This window comes from Xenopus laevis, chromosome 7L (assembly GCF_017654675.1).
Source record: "Xenopus laevis strain J_2021 chromosome 7L, Xenopus_laevis_v10.1, whole genome shotgun sequence".
Classification (NCBI taxonomy): domain Eukaryota; kingdom Metazoa; phylum Chordata; class Amphibia; order Anura; family Pipidae; genus Xenopus; species Xenopus laevis.
The window spans coordinates 103,022,861-103,042,726 of NC_054383.1; the positions used below are offsets into that span (position 1 = coordinate 103,022,861).

At 38.8% G+C, this 19,866-nt stretch overlaps 1 protein-coding gene across 5 annotated transcripts in view; it reads right to left on the reverse strand.

Moving 5' to 3' along the window:
• Window positions 1-19,866, reverse strand: part of chd5.L (chromodomain helicase DNA binding protein 5 L homeolog) — a 135,691-nt gene that overhangs the window by 10,956 nt on the left and 104,869 nt on the right. For all 5 annotated transcript variants that reach the window (XM_041569413.1, XM_041569409.1, XM_041569410.1 and 2 more), the window contains 8 exons: window positions 18,171-18,330; window positions 16,375-16,454; window positions 13,757-13,865; window positions 12,942-13,031; window positions 10,866-11,015; window positions 8,154-8,262; window positions 6,025-6,157; window positions 4,858-5,053 (listed from right to left, as the gene is read on the reverse strand). In XM_041569413.1, the coding sequence (XP_041425347.1) occupies window positions 4,858-5,053; window positions 6,025-6,157; window positions 8,154-8,262; window positions 10,866-11,015; window positions 12,942-13,031; window positions 13,757-13,865; window positions 16,375-16,454; window positions 18,171-18,330 (1,027 nt within the window). The remainder of the gene's footprint in view (window positions 1-4,857; window positions 5,054-6,024; window positions 6,158-8,153; window positions 8,263-10,865; window positions 11,016-12,941; window positions 13,032-13,756; window positions 13,866-16,374; window positions 16,455-18,170; window positions 18,331-19,866) is intronic.

Genomic DNA, 19,866 nt, shown 5'->3' on the forward strand with positions numbered 1-19,866 from the left:
TAACATTTTTTCAGCTATGTTCTGGGCTAATTAAAAAATAGCTATAGCTCCTATATAGCTTCTACATGTCTCTGTGTGGTAACTAGAAATAAATAGTTGTTGTTCATTATAACTATTTTTTAGAACAATTTACATATTGCTCATTCTCAAATGTATTCCTCCATGTTCTAATCATGAGTCAAATGCTTCTGTCTACTCAGCCCTATTCTTCATGCAGCTCCATAACCCGAGCCTAGGCTCAATGGCCTTGCAGCCGGACCATAGAAATCCCACAACAATGCTCTAGCTCTGATACTTCTTTCGGTGTGAAGTGTGGCCTCACTTCCATCCATGTAAGAGGAATTTCCAGTCATCTTAAATTAGAAAAAAAGGACCCACTAAATACAGCTACAGTAGTATCAGGGTCGGATTTACATAGTGGGCGCCCCTAGGCCCACTACCGTTCGTCGCCCCTGTCCCCTCCAGGGGGACAGGAGCAATGGGGATTGGCACACAGGAAACGTAAAAAAATTATTGCATCTCAAGCACATCCCCAGTGTTTTTGAACCAATGTGGGTGTGGTTGGGCAGCATGCCGCCCCCCTAAAATCCTGCCGCCCTAAGCCCGGGCCTAGGTGGCCTTTCCACAAATCTGGGCCTGAGTAGTATACACCAATATCCCTTTTGAATGTTGATATTATAATTCTAGCCAAGTAATATACCTAGAATATACCATAATAATAATAATAATATTAGCTTACGAGTTACATCTATAGAACCATAATATAAATGGTTGTGTTTGTTCCCCAAAATGTAATCAGGGTAGGGGGATAAGACAGAAATGCTACCTGTCCTCTGTATTCTCTACTCTATCCATAGATATGTTAGTTGCTATGATTGGAGGGTTGTACTATATGAATATGATATTTTACTGTTCTTAAGGATTTTCTCCAAGTTACTCTATGGAAAACAATTCTGCTTTCTAAATATACATAATGCAACATACACCAACAATCTTTTTTTTGGCTTTGGCCTTTTAAAAAACCTCAGGGAATCAGTATAAATGTTTGATGCCTGGGAAGTCCACCAAAGGCAATCATTCCGTTTGCTGTCTTCTCCGGGCTAGTTTTATTGCCTTCTTATTATTTCTGATAACATGAATTTTAAGATCAATGTACCCTACCTACCTTAGAAGAAATACAAAAAAACTAAGTGAAAAAACAAAGTTTAGGCAAGCTGACCAGATTTACCAAAGTAATAATAAAAAAAACATCTACACTGAGTTCTAGTGTTGTGCGTGCCATTCACCATTGCTTTCACTTGCTTGTTGACTGTTCCAACACTGGGAAGAAACTTTATTACAATGTCAAAATGACTCATTAGCCTTTTGCTTGTTAGAATGCAGAGAGATTGGCTGATCATACAGAATTTGCTGTATTTCCATATGCATGATGGGAAATACTGCACCCTACATCTCTTCTCAGAGAACCTGAATTGCCAGTGTCTTCATCTTCTGCATTGAGATGGCTCTTGATATAGGTTCATTTGAGAAGAAAATTGCTTAAAAAAGTGGTTTCTCCAAGATTTCAATGGCAGGGAGGGGAGAACCATCCTTGGCTAACACTGACCTATGTTCCTACAGGATATTGAATGATATATGAGCCTGTTTAGAAGCCAACATCTTATTGGTTGCTATGGGGGCACCTGGGCAAACATTGTGCCTATCATTGCATATGGGGGGATAGAGCCTTTTGGTTGTCACTGGGGGTCATTTATAAACACTGGGCAAATTTGCACCTGGACAGTAACCCATGGCAACCAATCAGATGATTGCTTTCAGTGCTTACCCTGCAGCTCCCTTAAAAAAAGTGAATCGCTGATTCGTTGCTACGGGATACTGCCCAGGTGCAAATTTGCCCAGTGTTTATAATGACCCCCACTATCTTTGAATATCCCACTACTATATATGGCTTCATGATATGTGTACTTTATCCTACTGGCATTTTTGTTAGCAGAAGTTGAACTCTCAACATGTTACAATTTATTTCTAAAAAATGATGCCAGGAACAGGAGAGGGACTGAACAGAAAGACGAGTAATAAAAGGTAACAATAACATACATGTGTCGCCTTACAGAGCATTTGTTTTTAGATCAATGACCCCCATTTGAAAGCTGGAAAGAGTCAGAAGAAGAAGGAAAATAATTCAAATTCAAAAACTATAAAAAAAACTATAAAAAAGAAAAAAACTTTGAAGGCCAATTGAAAAGTTGCTTAGAATCAGCCATTCTATAACATACGAATTAACCTTAAAGTAACCCCCCTCCCCATTTAAGGATATTTATATCTATGTGCATTGCTAAAAGCCAACATGCTTAAATGGTATGATTTATTCCTGGATAAACTGCAAGCTGCTAACTGTGGTTTCCTTGATATTCAAGATCTTGCCCTACTGTTCTGTGTAAATTCCGTATTTAGCAATTTACCAGACAATGCTGCCTTGTACAAGAGGCTTGTTAAAAAAAATAGTAGTGCAGGTACAGGTATTATGGAATGTTTGGGACCTGGCGTTTCCCAGATAACGTCTCTTCCCATAATTAGGATCACCATACCTTAAGGCTACGAAAAAACATTTAAACATTAAATAAACAACAGGCTTGTTTTGCCACCAACATGTAGTCATACAGCTTAGTAACCATCAAGGCACTGGGGGGTAATTTATCAACTCTGTTCAAATTGGCTCATGGGCAGTAACTCATGTCAACCAATCAAATTGTTGCTTTCATTGTTCTACTTGCAGCTGGCTTTAAAAAGCTAATCACTGCCCAGTAGTGATGTGCGGGCCAGCCCAATACCCGCAGGTCGGGCCGACTTTGCACCTCCAGTTGCGGGTAGCAGTTACACCTTGCACTGTCGGTCTGCCAGCCTCCGGCCTCCTTTTTTTATAGACACGCGCCTTGTCTCTCCACCCCTTTTTGTGATGTCATTGGTGAGTGGTCACGGGTCTATAAAAGGAACACGGAAGTCGTGGGCAGCCGCGGGTACTGCCCAGTGTTTTCTTATGTTTCACTTTATGGAAAAATGATGATGGAATCATGATGTGGACTGAACACATTTTTAAGTCATATTAAGATGAGAAAATAAATGGTAATACTCAACTGACATTTTCAGAAAGATTCTGTGCTTCTGTTTCTTGAAAAAGCTGCATCAGAGTCAGTTCACATAGAGATTGATTAAAATGTATATTTTCTTGTGGTGTTTCTGTAATCATCTGCCTGTTTTTCATACTGGTACAAGACTTCCCACATTCTGCTACAGTTATATTTATTTACTGGCACGGCCATGCCAAACGTACAGATGGTTCAGTGAGTGCCAGACGTGTTGTTCATTTTGGCGTTAGAGCTGAGTGTCACTACATTCACTCTGATACAGACCAAATGCATATCGACTTGGCACGGATTGAAACCTTGCTCCAGCCACATAACAGTTGAGGAAAAGTTTTCAGAAACCCTCAGAAGTTCTGTTTAAATATGACTACATTACTCATATACATTCCACTTTTATCCTGCCTGCTGAACTTACTTTTTCCTGCTGTTTTAATCATGAAAATCTATGTTATGTTATTCTTCCTTCAGCTAAACAGGGAAACTGAAGCTACTCTATATGCGATATTTGCAAAGGAAATAATCACATTACCAGATTACTGACAAATCCCCCTGCGTAACTGACTACTGCTAACTACTAATAACAAAACGGTTGAAACGAAGGGTGAAGGGAGGGGAGTTGTAACTGGTAATCTAATTATCAATGTTGCAAACGTGGAATAACTGCAATTGAATAGGTTCAGACAATAACAAAAAAAAACAATAGATTTTTTGTGATTAAAACAATAAGTACAAATGATGTTCAGCACAAGCCCTATTCATTAGACTCATACAGCACAGGGGGATATATACCCTTTAAGAAAGTATTTTATAATTTTTAAATCTATTTTTTTCTTTGTAATAATAATACTGAACCTTGTCACTAAGCTTGAATGAATCCATATTGATGGCAAATCCTAATGTGTTTTTATTTCTAAACCTATTATAGTTTGGGCAGGGCCCTCTTTACCTCTTGTATCGGTTACTGGTTGCTTTGTAAGCAATTCTATATTTATGTATACGCCCATTTATTGTACTGCACTGTGGAATATGTTGGTGCTTTATAAATACAGATTCATAATGATTTAAGGTATGGAGATTCAGAAAACCCTAAGACACAAGCATTGTCGATAATAGACCCATACCTGTATACCAGTGATCCCCAACCAGTAGCTCGTGAGCAACATGTTGCTCTCCAACCCCTTGCTCCCAGTGGCCTCAAAGCAGGAGCTTATTTTTAAATTCCAGGCTTGGAGGCAAGTTTTAATTGCATAAAAACTAAGTATAGTGCCCAGTAGAGCCTCTTGTAGGCTGCCAGCCCACATAGGGGGTACCAAATAGCCAATCACAGCCCTTATTTGGTACCCCAAGGGACTTTTTCATGCTTGTGTTGCTCCCCAACTCTTTCTACATGTGGCTCACAGGTAAAAAAAGGTTGGGGACCCCTGCTATATACCATTGAAATCTGCACTGTTTTGGTACTTTCCATACAGCTTAGTTGGTAATTGTATGACAATATGAACAGGGCATCTGTTTTGTGGAAGGAAATAAATGTAAAAAGTATTCATATCAGCTGTTAAGAAAAATAAAATAAATATGACATCACAAAGAAAAAACGTCATTGGGCATGTGTTGAATATAGGCTCAAATTGTATCTTCAGCAAATGTTGCTGGCAACACCAAGTAAAGATTCCTTTCAGTGCACAGACATAGCGTCTCACTACGGCTAATCACAAACCTTTATGAAGAACAGCATTAGCCGGCTTATTTCCTGCAAGAGATTCTTTGGAGAGATGTTGATGGCTCTCAGCTAGACATTCCACTTCAGTTAGTCGCGCATTGAGAGCCATGGCCGGGTGATTTGGGTCTTGAGTCATGTTGAGATAGGCTGCCCTTCGTAGCTGCTCTTCGATCACCAGCGCTTGTTCTAGTAACTGGAAACATATTGCAACGGAGAGCAATTGGATCACAGAAATAGCTCACAGTTAGGTTTTAAACATCCAGTTCTTATGGGGAGCCATACTGGACAATACAAGCGCATATGCTTCCAATAGCATAGGTAAAACCGAGGCACAAAAATAATATTGAACAATTCATTTACGCAGTTATTTTACTGATTAAATCATATCCTTACATCCACGTCTCTTACAGCTAAGTGACTTTCTACCTAAAATTAACCTTAATTGACAGAGTTTTCACTGTCTCTGGTAGAGAGAATTTTCACCCATTTAATCCCATACAAGACAGTTAAACACTGCACAGGGACATAAATTAATATGTGTAAAGTAAACCCCTTCTTTTGTGTATTTATAGTATATAATAAGAAAAGCTTCCATTACATTCCTCAACTGATGTGATTATTAGATCAACTGCACTCCTGTAATTAACTTACACTGCAATAGTGGTGCTGGCCCTCAGTTGACCCAGCAAGGTCCCACAGCAACAGCAACTTTTGTTTACGGATCCGCACACACAGTTTTCTGCAGCAGTGCCCCTTTCTTTAGTTTATAACACCAACAGTATCAACGTTTCGGGGGGAGGTACACCCTCCCATCCTGATGAAGGGAGGGGAGGGTGTACCCCCCCAAAACGCTGATACTGGTGGTGCAATAAAATAAAGAAAGGGGCACTTCCTCTACTGCAGAAAACTGTGTGTGTGCGGATCCGTGAACAAAAGTTGCTGTCAACTGATGTGAGCCCAGGTCTGTTCTCTGATTCGGAATAGGCCCTGGTATTTCACGCACACATAGGCCCAAACAGCCCCGACCAGCCCAATAAATAATGACTTATCTATTGTGTCTATGGCATCTCAGTAGCCCTTCTGGCATTTGCCAGTCCAGGCCTGCATGAACAACATCTATACAGAATTTCTTTACTTCCCAATAAACAATAAGAATGAAAATACCTTGAATCTCCGAGCAAGAAACTTGTTTTTCATTTCCAGATAATTTCCTTTGTGAATCTCCGATTTAAACGGCTCATTTAAAATCAAATAGCGAGGGTCATTCTGAATATCCTGCCAGCGGGCATAACCGTGTCTGGTGGCAGAAATCAGGGACATAACGGGTGCCACAAGCACTCTATTATATGAATTACATTCATTTGCTGATGTTGTTTTTATGTACAGTTTCATTTTTCCAATTCAGGAATCTAATGAGAGCACAAGCTTATGTCTCAGGATGACCTTCAGCAGTAAATACAAATGAAAAACAAAGCATGTATTGACATATTAGGCAGCATACCAAACAAAAATAAATCATAATGGCCAAATACACAGCAGGTAGTGACAAGTCTGAAAAGGTCAGAGCAGCTGGGTGGGTGCCAGTGTACTTCTCAGGCACTTTAACCTCTCAGTGGAATTCTCTTCAGTGAGCAGACATGCTGCAATTTAAATAAAGCACTACAAATACAAACAAAAGTACAAGGACACAGACCTTGTTTATAGGGCAGGGCAGGGCACTTCAAGGTGACTTCTAACATATTTATATATTACAGCAGGGGGAGTCCGTGATTTCTTACAATTTACAGTATTGTGTTACACTAGCGACATCACTAAGCAGCATTTATAACTTATAACATCATTAAGCACTGTTTATATAGTGAATAAAGTACCCCCTATTGTAAAATATAAGTATATTATAAGTTACCGAGGAGTTTCATGACCATATAAAAACACGAGGCCGAAGGCCGAGTGTTTTTATACAGGTCATGGAACTCCGAGGTAACTTCTAATATCCTCATATTTTACAACTGGGGGTACTTTATTTATTATAATACACAAATTTTAGTGAGTCATGTGACAGAAATGACATCACTACTCACCGTTTATAACTGATGACATCACTACTCACCGTTTATAAGGATATAATTTACAGGATATTCATGGCTTTTGTGTATTATATAGGGAATAAAGTACCCCCTATTGTAAAATATAAGGATATTATAAGTCACAGAGGAGTTCCATGACCATATTAAAGCACGAGGTTGAAGGCTCTTATACAGGTCATGGAACTCCGAGGTTAATTCTAATATCCTCATATTTTCCAACAAGCAGTACTTTATTTATTATAATACACAAGTTTTAGTGAGTCATGTGACAAAAATGACATCACTACTCACCGTTTATAACTGATTACATCACTACTCACCGTTTATCAGGATATTTAAAAGATATTCACGGCTTTTGTGTATTATAAGAATATATCTGACAAGTTATGTGTGGCTCTTTACATTATGTGACCTTATAACATGCACAATTATACTGAAATCTAGCCACTCAGACTACAACAGAACTGACAGATATAATAATTCAATAGTGCAAAAGGGCTGACAGTGTATTATCCCATGTGTTTCTGTATGTAGTGGAGTGTTGGGGAACTACAACTCCTAATACTTAACTGTCAGCCAAAGGCTACTGGGGGTTTACGTATCTGTACATCAATACAATTTTGGGGCCCACCAGTTGCTCATGCCAAAAAAAAAAGGAATGCACCAAATGCAGGATTCGGTTTGGGATTCGGGCAGGATTGTGCCTTTTTCAGCAGGATTTGGATTCGGTCAAATACTTCTGCCTGGCCGAACTGAATCCAAATCCTAATTTACATATGCAAATTAGGGGCGGGGAGGGAAATCACAAGACTTTTTGTCACAAAACAAGGAAGTAAAAAATGTTTACCCCCTTCCCACCACTAATTTGGATATGGAATTAGGATTCAGATTTGTTTTTGTATTCGGAAAAATCTTTTGCAAAGAATTCGGGGGTTCAGCCGAACCCAAAATAGTGGATTCGGTGCATCCCTAAAAAAAAATACAATTAGAGGGAAGATTGGTTATATCTATATCACTCCATTAAAAGAGATTATTATCACTCCTTCTTCCATAAAAACATACACTGTGATGTTATGCAGGGGTGCATCAACCTGTAAGATGATCACCTGCTTTTAGAATATGAGCTAAATGCTTTTCTATAGCACGTACATTATCCCTTAATTATTATTATTACACATTTTACACATATCTGTTAGCCAAGGATACGTGACAATCCCCGCCAGAAGCCAGTAATCATGCCTTCTATGCCAAATATCATACATTTTGCCTGAGGAGATTGCGGCTCTTTCTTCATTTTGCCACAGTGTGTGAAGTTCTAAAAGGAGAAAGAGAGAATTTGTACATAATAATTGTCACTGCAGAAATGACATATTTTCAATTAACCATGCCTTATCCCTCATCACTTAGCCTTAATAATAATAATAATAATAATAATAATAATAATAATATACCATAGCCCTACAGTGCATAATGTACCCCCTGTTGTGATGATGATACTTTAAAGGGATACTGTCATGGGAAAAAAATTTTTTTCAAAATGAATCAGTTAATAATGCTGCTCCAGCAGAATTCTGCACTGAAATCCATTTCTCAAAAGAGCAAACAGATTTTTTTATATTCAATTTTGAAATCTGACATGGGGCTAGACATATTGTCAATTTCCCAGCTGCCCCAAGTCATGTGACTTGTGCTCTGATAAACTTCAATCACTCTTTACTGCTGTACTGTAAGTTGGAGTGATATCACCCCCTCCCTTTCCCCCCCCCAGCAGCCAAACAAAAGAACAATGGGAAGGTAACCAGATAGCAGCTCCCTAACACAAGATAACAGCTGCCTGGTAGATCTAAGAACAACACTCAATAGTAAAAACCCATGTCCCACTGAGACACATTCAGTTACATTGAGATGGAAAAACAGCAGCCTGCGAGAAAGCATTTCTCTTCTAAAGTGCAGGCACAAGTCACATGACATGGGGCAGCTGGGAAATTGACAAAATGTATAGCCCCATGTCAGATTTCAAAATCGAATATAAAAAAATCTGTTTGCTCTTTTGAGAAATGGATTTCAGTGCAGAATTCTGCTGGAGCAGCACTATTAACTGATTCATTTTGAAAAAAATGTTTTTTCCCATGACAGTATCCCTTTAAGTCACAAAGGAGTCCCATGACCATATAGGTACAAGGCCGAATGGTGAGTGCTTTTATACAGGTCCCAGAACTCCAAGGTGACTTCTGATATTTTACAACAGGAAGTGCATTTTTTAATATAATACAAGTTTCAAGTCATGTGTTCTGATTATAACTAATGAAATCACTAAGGGGGTTATTTATCAAAGGTTTTTTATACCTCGAATGAACTCACAACTCGAATGATTTCTGATTTATAAAAAAACTTGAATGTAAAATACTCAAATCAGTGTAGTTGGGTTGAATAACTCGAATACAGGCAGTCCCTGGGTTACCTGTGAGATAGGGTATGTGGGTTTGTTCTTAAGTTGAATTTGTATGTAAGTTGAAACATATCCATTTAGACAGATGTCTGTCTTAACATAGTATTTATTTTTACCTTTCTGTGCTCTGCAGTAGACAACACACACCAGAGGGAATTGGGGCAGGTGGTTTATTAAAGCTAAAGGCTAATAAAAGTTAAGCAAACCATAGTATGTTACTGTAATAGCCCCCGTCTGTAAGTGTGAGTAGTATGTAAGTTGGGTGTATGTAATGCGTACTCTAAATGATCGAGTTTTCGTTGGCATAAACTCAAATTGCTCTAATTAATTGAGTTTTCGAGCAAAACCCAATGAAAAAACCCCAAACATCATGAAGGCTACAAACATCTTCAAATGAAGGGACCTCTGCCATTGACTTCTACATGACCTCGACAGGTTTTAGCGGGAGTATTTTCAGATTTGAGCAATTTTCAGCTTTGACTGAAAAATACCCTTGAAAACTAGAATTTTTCTGATAAAGATCAACTCAACCTTTAATAAATAAACTCCTAGGTATCGCTTATAAGGATATAATTTCCAGGACATTCTTGGCTCTTATGTACTACATACATATCACCTGCACATCAAGGCAAGGTAATTTCAAATGCAATGGTGTCAGAAAGGTTGCACTGACAACAGCTGGTTACCAATATGAGAAATTAACACTAGTGCAACAGGTGCCCACCAGGACAATCTAGAAGAACTATTTGAACTATTTGAAGACCACCAATTCACTCTGTGATAATAAAACAGTACCTTGTTTTTGATCCAAACTAAGATATGATTAATCCTTATTGGAAGCAAACCAATCCTATTGGGTTTATTTAATATTTAGATGATTTTTAATATACTTTAAGTATGGAGATCCAGATTATGGAAAGAACCCTTATCTGGAAAATCCCAGGTCCCCAGCATTCTGGATAACAGGTCCCATACCTGCATATAACATTCAGACTGTAGAAAGGTTTCAAAGTTTACTTGGGAATAAAAAAGATAACTATGTTGGGGGTGGGACCCTGATGCTCATGTCTCATTTCAAAGTTTAATGGGAGGTAATCATATAAATAAACAGCTAAAAACTCCTAGAACTGACTGGCTAACACATGCACATGCTCCAGGTCTAGACACTAATCTGATATACTAGTGCAGCCACAGATTTACTTGCAGTAATGTTAATATAATCATCTGGGAGTGGACCCAAGTATGGAACCTGAAAAATATAAATGCAGAGATGCTGCTTGGGTCAGCTATCATTTCTCGCTACCAGGCTACCTGCAGAGTCAGGTCAGCTCCAACAGAACAGTCAGAAAACAGCCTGTAGGCCTTTCATTATACACAAAACAAAATTGTGATGAATTATTTTTGCCAAATTTACCTTTATTCCACATGGCCAGTTAAATGTAATATGCAAGGCACGCATGAACTTTTACCTGTAAAGCCACCATCTGCGATATTAAACATAAATTTAAATTTGCCATTTTTATCTTCTTTTTTTCCTTCATCCTCTTCCTGTTTGATATCATTTTCACCATTCTGCTGGGTCTCACATTCTTCCTTTTCATCTGGTTTTTTATCCTCACCTGTAAATTATGTTTATCACTGATAAAATAGAATGGTAGCACAAAGAAATGCTGCCTACATCAACCATAGAGGCTTTTTCAGCCCCAGATTGTTCCGAGTTCACTTCTGCAGCTAGGGTTGCCACCTGGCCAGTATTTTACCGGCCTGGCCGGTAAAAATGATGGCTGATCCCAATGTAATTAATTGGGAAAAAAGATAAATATATAGGAAGGCCGGTATTTTTTTCCAGAAAAGGTGGCAACCCTAGCTGCAGCCCTCCTGGTATAATAGCATGGGCTACCAGCAGCGTCAGTTTAATACAGAAAGAGTGCCCACAAACTGCAGTACGTGCTTTTTTTCTGGGAACATGATTGTCCCGTGGGTATTTGTTAGAGCAATTCACAGCATAAAACCTATGATGGTTGCTTCTCCTCGTCTAATGTTCCTGCTCAAATACAAGTAAATGACTGATTGCTCAGTGTATTCAGACATCACTAGCTAATTAGAATGTGTGATGGTGGGTAGATCTAAGAGTGAGCAGGTTGTATGTTATGGAACTATATATCTGCTTACAAGGTAAACAATAACATGGTTGATATGGGCATACTATGGGTCTCTAGTGATGTTCAGATGTACACAGCACTAAAGTTCTCTAACTTTACATTGGTGTTTCTCCTGAGAGGTATAACCCCCAACCAGAAATGGAGTTAGAGAAAGGGGACCAATGGTAATGGAAGAAGACGGGGTGCCCATATAAGGAAAAGTTATCTAATTGAGAGATATTCAGACTATGAACTTTCAGCCTCCAGTTGTCAGTGGGATTTGTCAGTATGGATTTGTTGTTTAAGATGGGTGCACGTTAGAGATCCAAGAATATTTGACAACTGTAACACCTTGAAATATGTTCTTTGTGCTATTATCTCCCTTTTCAAAATGGACCCTATGATGCTGGTGTCTCTGACAAATGCCCTCATTGCCACAGTCTAAAACTAACTCGACCATACTTGGTAATGAAGCAAAATATGTAGAGGAAAATTTACTAAGCACCGAAAATTTGCCAGCGACGGCATCACAACACTTCGACAGGAGGAAATTTGAGCAGACAATGCTAATTCACTAAAATGCGAAGTTGCGTCCTGGGCGCCGAACGCTGCCAAAGTTGTGCTAGCATTAATACGGCAAGCAGAGCGAAGTTGCGCTAGCATTGGCTAATTTGCATAGGGTGGTAAACTATTTGAATGGACGTATATGTTGCAGCAAATATATTACATCACACAAGCCCAGGGAATATAAAAGAAAACAGAGTTGTTATAATGCTCTACACATGAGCCCAGTGTATAGTTTATGTGCCATATGTTAGGAAATATATGGGGGAAGCCAGTTACCCCAAAAAAATTTTACGCTCTTTTGCAGCCTATCACCCTGAAAAAAGGAAAAGATGCCAGCATTCTTTGGGACTTCAACAAAATTTTCAACAAATAAATTGAGAAGTCCTATCTACTCCATTGCACTTCGCCTGGTCTGAGCTGGTAAAGGCAAGTCTGGCGCAAGAGGTAACATTCAGCAAAATCCGCATGATTTTGCGCAGTTACGTCCCTTCGCCAGAACGCAACTTCTCCTGGCGATTGAGTCTGAATGAGTGCTAGCGTCAGTCTCTTTCACTAGCGAAGTTACACATCTGCCAATTAGTAAATCGTTGAAGTACCAAAATGACGTCATGCTGGCGAATTTTTGCCAGAGTTAGTCACTTCTCCCTTTAGTAAATTTGCCCCATAATGTATAACATAAAGAAGGCCAAAAGTCTGCCATAACTCTTAAAAAGCGCTCACTAGTCAAAAAAAAAAAAAAAGATGGCCATGCATGCTATGAGCCCTACAGTTATAGTAATTTCTATAACTACTAATGTTTTTGAGTAGTTCTAGATTCATACTAGTAAGTCATTGTACCTGTCTTGGGCTCCTTGTCCTCTAGTTTATTTGGCGTTACACATGGTTCTGACTTGTCTGACTGTTTTTCTTGCTCCTCACGGGTCTCAGCTGCAGAAATCAATAAGCAATAAATTATTAGGCAAAGATTAGGCATTATGTTAGAGCACAGGTATCAAAAACAAGTGCCTAAACCACTAAACACTAGAAATATTGTAGCTGACCCTCGCCCAGTGAATTATGCTTTCCTTGTACAGGCACTTTTAAGCCTGAGCTTTATTTGTATTAAACTTTTTTTACATTGCACCATACAGACTTTAGTAAGATTGCTTATCATTCAGTATTGGATGAACCCCACAGTCTTGGAGAAAACCATTCTTGCAGATAAAGCTCTTGTTGCAGATAAACCCTAGAACCCAGCAGTGCAAGGTAGAAGAGCTCTGTGCAACAGTAATGCTAAGAAAAACAACTGCAAGTCTTGAGATGTCTGTGCTTCTCAGCAATTATGGTTTATTTCAGCTGGAAAGTTGAGAAGCTTGTGTCCATTACTTACCTATGAACAGGGCTGGAAGTTGAATAGATGGGTGCCAGGGCTGCCTGTAACAGGGGCTTCTTCACCAACACACCTCCCTGCCTGCCTCCTATAACTACATGCTGCCCTTATTCTGTAGCTGCTTATTACCAGAGCAACTTAGTCTCCTTAGTGGCACCAACATAAAGACAGTTTAAACTTTTGTTTGATGTGTGATGGATTGGAGGGAATCCAGAGTTCAAGAAACCCCCGAAACATTGTTTCTTAATTACAAGTGAATGGGCATCATCTGCTTGGGCCGTACCTTTAGAATTCTGATCTGCTGGTTCTTTTTCCTCATCCTCTTCTACATCTTTCATATCCAATTCCTCATTTACTTCTTCTTGTTCAGATTTCTCTTGCTTGGCAGTAGGCTATAAAAATGTTGACATGACTAATTCAGACCGTTTTACACAACAAGCAGAAGCCAAACTATATATTCTTTTTATCTCAAATCTGGTTAAACAGCTGCTGCTAATTTACAAAACCCATGTGCCACTATTTACACACAGTGATTCACACTAGACACTCAGGAACAGTTTAGCTTATATCAATTACATACTAGCACCAGCGCCACCAATCAGCAATTATCTCTGAACAGTTACGTTAAAGGAACAGTAACACTAAAAATGAAAGTGGTTTAAAGTAATACAAATATAATGCAGTGTTGCACTGCACTGGTAAAACTGCTGTGTTTGCTTCAGAAACACTACTATAGTTTATATAAATAAGCTGCTGTGTAGCAATGGGGGCAGCCATTTTTAAGGAGAAAAGGCTCAGGTTACACAGCAGATAGCAGATAAGCTCTGTAGAACATAATAGTGTTATCTGTTATCCACTATTTCTCCTGTGTCATATAGCCTTTTCTCAAATTGCTACACAGCAGCTTGTTTATATGAACTATAGTAGTGTTTCTGAAGCAAACACATCCATTTTACAACAGTGCAGGGCAACAATACATGATATTTTCATTACTTAAAAACACTTTCATTTTTTTGGTGTTACTGTTCCTTTAAAACATAAAGGTATGGTGTGATTGGTAGATCTGGGCCAGTGCATTGGAACAATTTATCAAGTAAGCCTATCTGAACTCTGTTTCATAAGAAGGAAAGTACTAAATATTTAACAGATTCTGAGCTGAATCCTAAATGATATGTTCTATAGGGATTTTTCAACTGTAGCAGCTGTGATGTGTGTTTTCTGGTGATCAATCTATGGTTACCACCTGTCGGTAAAAAAATGTGACACAGGTTAATTAAACAATAGGGTTCACTGACCCCCATGGCTGTATATAGATAGGGTTCCCTTACACCCTGTGCATATATCTACAGGCTTCCAGCCAGCCAAATCCATCCACAGTTGATCATTTAAGACCAGTAGAACCATATGAAAATTCCCAATATGCATTTACACATTTTCTTCAGTTGATCTACCATGTTTAAGCATATACTTACAATAAACATCATTTAAATAACATAATTTCAAGGAAATGCGATATTCTGTAGGTCCTTCTAGGACAGGCCATGAATACGTATAAGCTTAGCCTCCATTAACACAATAGAACAGGTGGTATACTTTACACAACAGATAAAAGATGAATGAACACAAGATAATAGCAAATACACCACAATAAAAAAAACAAACAACTAATTTCCCATGTATAGGATAAAAATGTCTGGTAAGTTAGTATAAAGAAACTAATGTCTAATGTTATAACATTTTTAGTCCTTTATGTCCAATTCGTATAAATGAAACATATCAAAGTGATTCAGATACATTTCTTGATTTGGCTGCAAAGGAAAAGCTAAAAGAAATGAAGTTGAGAAATCTCTGGGGCTAATTTATACACTTAGGTGCTAAGTTGCACAAGTGCAGTTGTCAGTAGCCAACAATCATGTCTTTGCTTTCTGATTTGCTTTTATTGGCAAGTGCACTTGCACAATTTATCAGCCATGTTCATAAATCAGTATCTCTGCGTCCCCCACATTTATGCAGTTTGACCATGGTTAAAAAATACATGGGGGAAAATTCACAAAGGACAAATTTTCACTTGTGGAGGTTTCGCCCATTCCACGCAACTTAGTAAGGCGCAAATTTGCTACCACTATGCTAATTCACTAAAATGCAAAGTTGTGTCTCAGCAGCCGAACACTTGAGAAGTTTCGCCAGCTCTAATGCGTCAGCGCGAGCATTTCCTAGCGAACTTTTGCTAATGCTCGTTTCTACCTTGAGAAACTTCGTTAGTACACTTACGCTTAGGTCAATTTGGATAGGGTGGGTACATATAGGTCGTATAGACGTCTTTATTAGAGATGTTGGTGCAAATGCTTGAAGTGGCCACTTATTATTATAAATGTCCAAGGAAGCAAAATAAAGACAAAAGAGATCCTCTAATGCCCTAGACATGAGCCTACACTAAAACAAATGTGCCATGCCCCTCAATTTGGTTAAAAATAATTGTTAACACAAAGATTTTTAATAGTTAGAACTTTTGAAGACAATCCTGCTTTAAGAAATCAAAACTTATTTGGCTTTTCGGCATACAGGATATGATGTCACTGACATAAGATTGAGGAGGATGAAGCTTCATCTTATCAGTTAACCTGGTCTAAGGTGGTGAAGGAAACTCTGAGTTAACATTCTGTAAAATTTGCACTTTAGTGAATTTGTGGATAACAATCATTCACCTGAGCGAAAATTCGCTTGGCGATAGGGCGCAAAACTACGCCAGCGACGGTCCTTTTCACTAGCGAATTGTCCTCTACACCAATGTCCCTGCGGATGGGATTTCTGGCGAATTTTCTCTAGCGACCGCCTTCACCCCTTAGTAAATCTGCCCCAAGGTGTCTACATTAAATATTAAAAAACACATGAATATTACACCTGTGCCTCTGCAGGATATTTCAGCTTGAGCTCCACCATTTCAGAGTCCTCTTGCATTACAGACTGTGCATCACACTTTTCTATAAAATAGAAATCACAACACAATTCAGGAAAATTGGTTAAAAGCAAATGCATACATCATGATTTGTAAAAAAAAAAAACCCCTATAATTAGTTTTTTTAGGTTATAAATGGAAATCCTGCCCCCCCCCCGTGCTATATACCGTAAAGCCAAAAAGAAGCAGAACTGCAGAGCTTATGATGAAAGCAAACAGAGAAAGTGGAGGTATGGCTGAATATCAGGAAGCCAACACTAAGGATCATTTATAAGGAATGATTGCTGGCCAATAGAGCAGAGATTCAATCTTGGCCCATTCTTTTGGGATGGCGAACCACTTGACTTAAAAACACACCTTTGCTTTAAGGACAGTAGTACTTCATTAAACTGTGTAATAACTTATCAATTTCACTAGGGTGTACACTGAGGATGTTTAGTCTGTAGCCGCCCGCCTGCATAATGCTTATAGTCTAAAGCTGGCCATAGATGCAAACATATAGTTATACGAAATGAAGATTTGTGCGATTTTCAAACTGTGTGGATTGTACCATGGCCAACGGTCCTTTAGTCAATCGGAAAGGCTTGAAGATTTCTTTTGCCTAATGATAATATTTTTGCCTTTTTCTACTATATCAGTGTGCGACTGTCACTATTTGTTGGGCATAACTTTCGTACGATTGCTGCCTTTGAATTAATGGCCAGAACATCATCTGATTTGTTATTTTTACTACTTTATTTAATCTAAATGGTTAGTTATAGATCGGTACATTATAAAGAATAATCTTTTGTCGGACAAAGAATAAAATCTGCATGTCTTACACAGCTATATTAATATTCAAGACAATTACACTTAAGGTGGCTATTCACATAAGGATCCAACCATTTGTTGAGATCACCAAAGAAGCAGATCTGTGCCGATTTAGCTGTCTACATTCTGAGCAAAATCAGGTCAGATATCTGTCAGGGAGGGAAGCAGTTGGGAAGGGCCCCATACACAGGCAGACAAGTGGCCCACTGGATCACCAAACAAGCCGATCTTTCATTGATATGTCCACTTTAGGTGGGTAATATTGGGCTCATCCCATAATTGCCACTATGCTGACCATAAATTTGTCCTTGATCCAACGTGAAAATCAAACCTGTCCAATCAACACCTGGAAGATTTTCAGCTAGATATCAGTTGGGTAGGCCTTACATGGACCACATACATGGACATATGCTGAATTGGACTGAATGGACTGAAGCGGCAGGTTATATCTGGCCTTCTATGGCCAAATTATACAAGTTATAGAATCCTAGCTACAGATCCAGTCCCCATTCTTATTTCTAATGCTTCTGTTTACAGAGATTTATATTCCAGGATGTGGAAAGCTGAAAAAATGGCAAATTAAAAGTTACAAAAACGTAATATTTCTTATATTGGCAGTTTTTCACTGGTTGAATTTCCTGCATAAGTCAGTTGTGGCTTTAAATAAAAGGCATGTCAGTAGCTTAGCAGTGGCACTGAGCACCATCACTCAAAACATCAATGTAAAAAGTTAATACTTATGCAATTCACACACAGGCATTTATGAGTGAGACAATGATTGTCACATCTGAAATGGTCAGTAATGTTTAGCCAAGAAGTCATTCTTCTTAGCCCTGGACAGATCAGCCTCACCAATGTCTTTCTCTGTGACCAGTGTGACTTTCCTTCCAAATATCAATGTACTTTTAGGAATGATATAGGGTGTACATACCTGTCATGGCTGTTGTTCCAGGAGGCAGTGGAGCCGGACTGGCTGCTACAGGTGTGTTAGGATCAGACGAAACCATGTCGAAACATTTTTTATTTTGTACACTCTCTGGGATTAGATCCGGGGTACTGTACTTTCCATTGACCTGCTCAAATTCTTGCACCTACAGACAAAAAGAAATTTTGCAAGAGTTATGTATGTTGTAAAAAATCCTACTTACTGCTTTTACTTATGTGGCAGAGGAAAAGAATAGACAATTAGTGCCAAATCAACTTAGAAAGCGGTTGCTAGGAGTCACCCTTTGTTTGCCCTGCAATTCAGTGTCAATAAATATTGTAATGTCCTTATCTTCATACGTTGTGAGTTTGTACAGCTGTAGAGGAGGTGCATGTTTTGTGTGCTGCTGAGTCTCACCACCTTCGGAAAGTAGCAGTCAACAGCAGTAGCTGCAACACCGTGATAATTGCTTTACAAGTGTTAAACCTAACCTAAAGATTTCTGTCCGATTTTCAGCCAGATATCTGTCAGGGTAGACCAATACATACAGCAGATAAGAATCTGACTTGGTCTGAAGGGGCAAAACAGCAGCTTAAATCTGTCCATGTGTGGCACCAACCAGTGTATTGCTGTATTATGCTTGCTTCTGAAAACTTCAGCTTTTTAAGTACAGCAAGTACAGGTAATGTGACCTAACAGCAGACCTTGAGTTGGTAACCAGTATATCAAAGCAGCCCAGAACTGTCTACAAACAGATTCAGTAGAATACCCTTCTGGGTTCAGATTGGGCAGAATGCTTGTGCCTGGCAGAACCGAATCAGAATCTTTAAAATCATGTGACTTTTTGTCACAAAACAAGGAAATCAAAAAAATATTTTCCCTCCCCCATCCTGATTTACGTATGCAAATTAGAGTTGAGATTCAGTTCAGTGTTCACCCGAGTCGTTCACAAAGGATTTGGGAGTTCGGCCGAATCCAAAATAGTGGATTAGGTGCATCCCTAGTTTTGTTCAAGAAACAGAACCAGACACTGAGAGGGCTAACAAACTAGAACACTGGCATCAACCAACATTTTTACTGGAGAAGCCAGCAAAATAGCAGGCAGGTGGCAACCTCACCTGCAAGGCATACCAACACAATTTTAACATTTCTGGGCCTTGGGGACAGCACTTTTTTTATGCTGCAGTCCCTTCAACTTCTAGCCCGAATCACTATGGAGCATTTGAAGTCATGTTACTGTCGGCTTTTATCTATGGAAGCATGCAGAAGCCCAACAAGCTATTAGAAGGCAGTACAGGTATGGGATCCATTATCCGGAAACCGGTTATCCAGAAAGCTCCAAAATACAGAATGCCCGTCTCACATAGACTCAATTTTATCCAAATAATCCAAATGTGGAGCTGAATACGCATTTATTCCCTGGAAGCAAAGTCATTTCCTTATAAAGGTTATCTATGACAAGGTCTTGAATTAAAGACATAAATTATTATGGCTATTTTTGCAGGGGTAAAAACTGCCCTTAATATTATCACATTGCAGGAAAAAAAATCCACTCCAAGAAAACGATCTGAGAATTTCTTTCAACACCCAGAGTGCGTAATTTTTAAATTCAAGAACAAATGTATACATGTTGGAAGTCTATAATGTGAAAATATGCCTTTCTACTTAGGTGATTGAGAGCTCGGGGATAGATTGTCTGTAA